This window comes from Hipposideros armiger, unplaced genomic scaffold (genome assembly GCF_001890085.2).
Source record: "Hipposideros armiger isolate ML-2016 unplaced genomic scaffold, ASM189008v1 scaffold_1045, whole genome shotgun sequence".
Classification (NCBI taxonomy): domain Eukaryota; kingdom Metazoa; phylum Chordata; class Mammalia; order Chiroptera; family Hipposideridae; genus Hipposideros; species Hipposideros armiger.
In genome coordinates, this window is record NW_017732395.1 from 20,121 (window position 1) to 25,801 (window position 5,681).

The following is a 5,681-nucleotide window of genomic DNA, read 5'->3' on the forward strand; positions in this document are numbered from 1 at the left end:
ACACACACACACACACACACACACACACACACACACACACACACACACACACACACACACACACTCTGAATGGAGACCTGTCCTTAGAGCCTGTCCTCCCCGAACTTTCCAGCAGAGGGAGCCCCGACACGCTCAGGAGAGGAAGGAGGCCGCACAGCCGCCTGTATACGGCACCAGGCCCAGGTGTGTCCTTAAGAATCACACGCAGGTGCAGCCGAGACCTGGGCCCCACGGACCCCACGCATCCCCTCCGCCCCCATTCATCCATCATCAAGACCCTTAGCGGAAAGTCAACGTGTATTACAAGCATGATGATCCTGGAAAATCCACATGGCAGGGGAGAAGCGAGGTGCAGAGAGGGGCAGTCACGTGCCAAGGTCACCACTAGGAAGGAGCAGAGCAGGGATTTGAACCTTTATATGTCGCCTCCCAAGGCCAAGTTATTTTTGCTGGCGATGACAGTGTTGCATCGAGGCGTGGGGGGGGGGGAGGGGGGAGGGGAAGAGGGTAGCTAGTGCAATGTTTGGGGAATGATGTGCACTTGGAGATCCTCCGTCGGGCCCAGAGTGTGGGAGGAAACAGCGTCGGCAAGATCCTGTGGCTCCTGCAGGGCCCGGGACCGCATGTTTCCCACTCAGTCTGCGAGCAGTCTCAGACCGAGCATCCTGGCCGACGATCCCAGCACACGCCACTAGGGGGCGCCCCAGGATCGACAGTCCAACTTTGTCTCATCTCCACGCCCCTTATCTCAGGCCATCCCTGCTGACACCCCTTCCAGGCAGAGAGAGGCTAGGGACAGAGAGGAGGACCAGGAGGCCCAAGAGATGGGGTAAAAAAAAGGACGCAGGGCCCGCTGTGAGATACCAAGGATATCATTGTGGGACCTTGGTCAGTCATTTCACTCTGGGGGACTCAATTTCCACCTCCATTAAATGAGATAACAGCAATACCCATCTCATAATAACAGTACCTGTGAGAATTAAATGAGAATATTAAATGGGAAAGATACACAGGGAGCACTCAATCTATTTGAAATCTCATTATTGTTATATTAACTTTGGAGTCCCCCAGGGTTTGGTCCTTAAATTTCCTTTGTGTACACATACACACACACACATCGGGGTATCTCACTCAATCTTCCGGCTTTAAACACCATCTAAATGCTGAGGCTTCCCAAATGTGTATCCTAGCCCGGAACTCTCTCCACATCTATCCAACTGCCAGCTTGACGCTCTAACCCCTCGCACAAACTGACGAGCTAATCTCACCCCCCAAAAAACAACTTACTCCATTCAGCTTTCCTCATTTCAGTTGATGGCACTTCCATCTTTCCAGGTGCTTAGAACCACCAAACCTGTGATCATAACCTTCTCACAGACCCCACATTCTATCCATTGGCAAATCTACCGGCACTACCTTCCTAAAGCCATCATTCCTCTTCAAAATCCAATCATCCCTCTTCACCTGTACAGCTTCCGGCTTGGTTGGAGCCACTGTCACCTCTCACCTGGACTAATGCAGTCACCCCCACCTCATCTTCCTAGTCTCATCCTTGTCTTCCACAGTCTCTATTCAACATAGCAGCCAAAGACTGTATGACAATCTTGTCCCTCCTCTGCTCCGAACCCTCCATGGCTCCCTATGTCTCTCACAATAAGATCAGTGGTTTCTAATGTCCTGTGCGAATTTACTTATTTCCTTATTTATCGTTTGTCACCTGCTTCCCCTCTAGAATGTCAGTTATGCAAGAGCTCAAATTGCCTGGCTCACAGCAGATGCTCAATAAATATTTGATGAATTAATGTGATCAATATCACCATATCAGGGACTGCTCCACCATCTAGTTCCCCTAGCCAAAGATTTGGGAATCGCCCTCTTGCTCCTCAGCCCCCATCCCTCCTCAATCCCACCAAAACCTCAATCTCCTTCTTCCCTGGGTTTCCAGCCCCCCCATCCCCCTTCCAAGCCACCTCCCTGCCAACCCAGATCTGATTATGACCTGTCTTGTCCCTGCTCGCATACCCTCTATAGCTCCCTATTGCTCTTAGCATAAGGCCTGAGCTGTGATATGGCCCACAGTTCCTGCATGGCTGGCCCATGCCCACCCTTCCTCCATTCTGCCCCCAGCCCCCAGGTCCAGCCACCCTGGCCCCTTGTGAGTTCCTCAAGCACACCATGCTCCCCCTCACCTCAGGACATTGGCACATGCTGTTCCTTCTGCCTGGAATGCTCTTCTCTCCCTTATCACCACGCAAATTATACTTCCCACTCAGAGTCAGAGAGGGTGTCCCTGAGCTACCAACACCCACCCTTATAATCACCCAACACCAAGGACCTCTCCCTTGCAGCACTTGTCACAGGTTTAAGTAAACATTATTATGTAGAATTATTTGTTCAACATGTGTCCCCCCCAAAAGGCAGGAATCAGGCCAGCTGTGCTCCTGACCCAGTGTCAGCAGACAATTAAGTCTGTTGATAAAATAAGTGAATACACAAACTGTCCCCAAAACTCTGAGTTTATGTAAAGTCTGAGGACAAATGGCTTTCCAGCCTCCTAGCCCACAGCTTCCCTCAGCCGCCTCCCAACTGTTCAGAGCCCTTCGTTTCCTTGCTGGCCTCCGGGTGTCAGGATCTGGTCCGGCTAGAGGGTGGATGGTGGAAGATACCTGTATCCCTTGCTTTTATTCTACCAAAATCAGAACACCTAGCAAAGGGCCTTTGAGCAAGGGAGGAAGGAAGGGGCTTGCGAGGGATGGTCTGAGTTTACAAAACAACAAAAGCAAACAGCCCGGCCCTGGGATGTATCCTGATCCCTGAGAAGTTCGCCCATCTGAGCTGGGGGCCTCAGGAAGATGATGTACAGGCTCAAGGCTCTGACCTCGAACTCCAGTTCCCAAATCCTCCATTTTGAACCCAGTCGGGATCCGCGGGGGTCCGAGCTTTAATCCAGGACGCCTTAGATGTCTGGTCTTAGGTCCTGAGAAGGCTCGGTGGGTGGGGCCTGAAGACCTGAATCCGTGGAATGCTGGGGGCGGAGTCTGAGCCAGAGGGGCCTTGGCCTAGCCTGGTCCTTCAACCAAGAGGGCAGGAATGAGCACTCAGGGGACGGGACCTTGACCTCAAGGGGCGGGATCAGATCCTCAGGAGGCGGGGCCCGGTCTTGAGGGGCGTGGCCTGCACCTACAAGCTGCTCGGTGGAGGAGCCCGGCCCTCCAGGAGCGGACGGAGCCTGGACTTCGAGGCAGCTCCGCAGGGGCGCTCCTGCACTCAGGCCCGCGGAGGCAGCGGCTCCACGTTGAGCCAGATGCCGTTCTCCGTGCGCAAGATGAGCTCGGGCTTCCGCCGCACCTTGCGCGTTCTGTCCACGCTCAGGCGGAAGCGCAGCAGCGTGAGCGCCACTGCCACGCGCATCTCGGCCATAGCGAAGCTTTGTCCGATGCAGTTTCTGAAGAGAGGACGACTGTGTGAGCGGGGTACCTGGGTCTGGTTAAATGATCTCCCCTTCTGAGCCTCCTGTTCCCTTCTCTGCAAAACCAGGACAATGCATCATGGAGCCTTTGGGAGCCTATAAGCCCAGAACGCAGGGCCTGGCACACAGTAGGTGTGCTTTATACCCAGAGATGCTATCGCAGATTTGATTTGGGGGCTACCGGGTGCATTGAGGACAAGAGAGTACCAGATCGCTGGAATGGACACCTGGGTGGGATGTGATCTCTGCCCCTGACAGACACACCCCTGACTTTCCACTGGCCTTGGTGTTCCTCCTTACACTTGGCTTGGACTGGGGGAAATGGAAGAGTTACCTGGGTCCTGCAGAGAAGGGCACAAAGGCCAGCGGTGAGCGCTGCTGTGGGTTGTCCGGGTCAAAGCGATAGGGGTTGTACACCTAAACAGGAGCAGCCTGGATGAGTCTGAGGACTGGCCCACCCATATCAGTTTGGCCCCCTCCCTTAGCCTCTGGGGAGCAGCCCAGCTGGACAGGGAGAACCACACTACAATCCAGCCACACTGCCTCCTGTGCTGTTCAGGCATACCAGGCTCATTCCCACCCCAGGGCCTTTGCACTTGCTGTTAACTCTGTCTGGAACACACTTCTCCTTGCTCTTCACATTTTTCAGGCCTCAGCTCAAACATCTCTTCCTTCGCAAGACTTTTCCTCACTATGGAGCTAAAGTGCTCCTCTCCCCCCGCCCTGCTCCAGGTTTTATTTCCTTTGCACATTTATCAATACCCCACTCAAATTATTTTTGCTTTTCTTCCTTTTCATTTCACTGTGAGCTCCATGAGGGTGAAGACAGTATCTTCCTCTGTCCTTGATGCCCAGCACAGGGTCTGACACACAGTAGGTGCTCAATAAATATTTCTGGACCTGATGAATTCACAGTGAGTGGCTGAATAAATGGGGGAAGGGTGCGCAAGCCCTGCATCGAGCCCCGCTGTCTGTCTCCCTGGGAAGCAGGGGAGGGGAGGCCCCACTGCCCCAGGACTGCCGCTTCTGAGGAAGCTGAGGAAAAGGAGGAGCTCACCTTGGAGTCAGGCCACACTGTGGGGTTGTAGTGGGTCCCATAGATGCTGACCAGGCAAATGATTCCTGTAGGGAGGGGTGGGGTTAGTGGGGCAGAGGGGAGCCAGGGCCTCCTCTACAGACCTCCCCACTCCTGGCTTTCCCTGGAGCCATGGCATTCCATGAGCCATGTGCCACCCTTTCCTGTCCATCCTTCCCTGAAAAGTTCTGCTGCCTACCTCTCCCTAAGTGCTCCCCATTACCTTTCTGGCTGCCCTGTGGGCCACACAGGGATCTTGCTCACATGTATATCTCACATTGCTCCTCCTCAGCTCATGGTTCCCTTGGCTCTCTACTGCCCTGAGGAGCAAATTCAAGTGCCTCAATCTGGCAGTGAAGGCCTTTCACTATCTTCACCCTGAGGTGCTGCTCGCTCTTTCGCCTCGAACCTCCAAAGCTCACCTCCCACGTTCCCTCTTCCAAGCAGCCCTCCCTGCATTCTGCCCCAGACAGAGCCATTGCTCCTTCTTTTGGGCTTCTGCAGCTCTCGTCCGTCCTTTAGCCCATCCCTGACCCCATATGGCTGGGAATGTCTGTGCCTGCTGTATCTCCCCAGCCCGGTCCCAGGGGTGAGACCGCTCCAGATTCCCAGCATCACCGAGGACAGGACTGGGTCTCCAGGAAATATCTGGCAACTGAATGAAACCGACCGTCCCCTACTTTCACCTTTACAGGTCCCACCTTGCCACACCCACTTTTCACCCAGACTCACCCACCTCTCTGTTCCTCCCACACACACACACACACAGCTTGGTCTCCCTCATCACCCCAGAAGCAACAGCCACACTGAGAGCTGCCCCATCAACAGGGTTGGTACACCTGGAGCAGGCTTGACCAGGCCCCCATAGGCAATAGAGCAGCCAGGCAGCAGGGAGCACACAGGGCACCTTTGGGGATGATGCGCCCATCTGGGAGCTTAATGTCCTCTGTGCAGCGACGGGAGACCAGGGTTACAGGTGGGAACTGGCGTAGGCTTTCTTTGATGCACATAGTGGTGAAGGGCAGCTGGGTCAGGTCATCCCTGGGGAGCATGGAACAGGGGGATGATTCAGGACCAAGCCACAGTGACACACACACACACACACACACACACACACACACACACACTCAGGACCAA

General features: G+C 54.4%; 1 protein-coding gene across 4 annotated transcripts in view; it reads right to left on the reverse strand.

Moving 5' to 3' along the window:
- Positions 1-1,943: 1,943 nt before the first annotated feature.
- Positions 1,944-5,681, reverse strand: part of CYP4F22 (cytochrome P450 family 4 subfamily F member 22) — a 56,907-nt gene continuing 53,169 nt past the window's right edge. For all 4 annotated transcript variants that reach the window (XM_019631730.1, XM_019631732.1, XM_019631731.1 and 1 more), the window contains exons 10-13: positions 5,452-5,585; positions 4,527-4,591; positions 3,804-3,886; positions 1,944-3,445 (exon numbers count right to left, since the gene is read on the reverse strand). In XM_019631730.1, the coding sequence (XP_019487275.1) occupies positions 3,268-3,445; positions 3,804-3,886; positions 4,527-4,591; positions 5,452-5,585 (460 nt within the window). In that variant the 3' untranslated portion in view covers positions 1,944-3,267. The remainder of the gene's footprint in view (positions 3,446-3,803; positions 3,887-4,526; positions 4,592-5,451; positions 5,586-5,681) is intronic.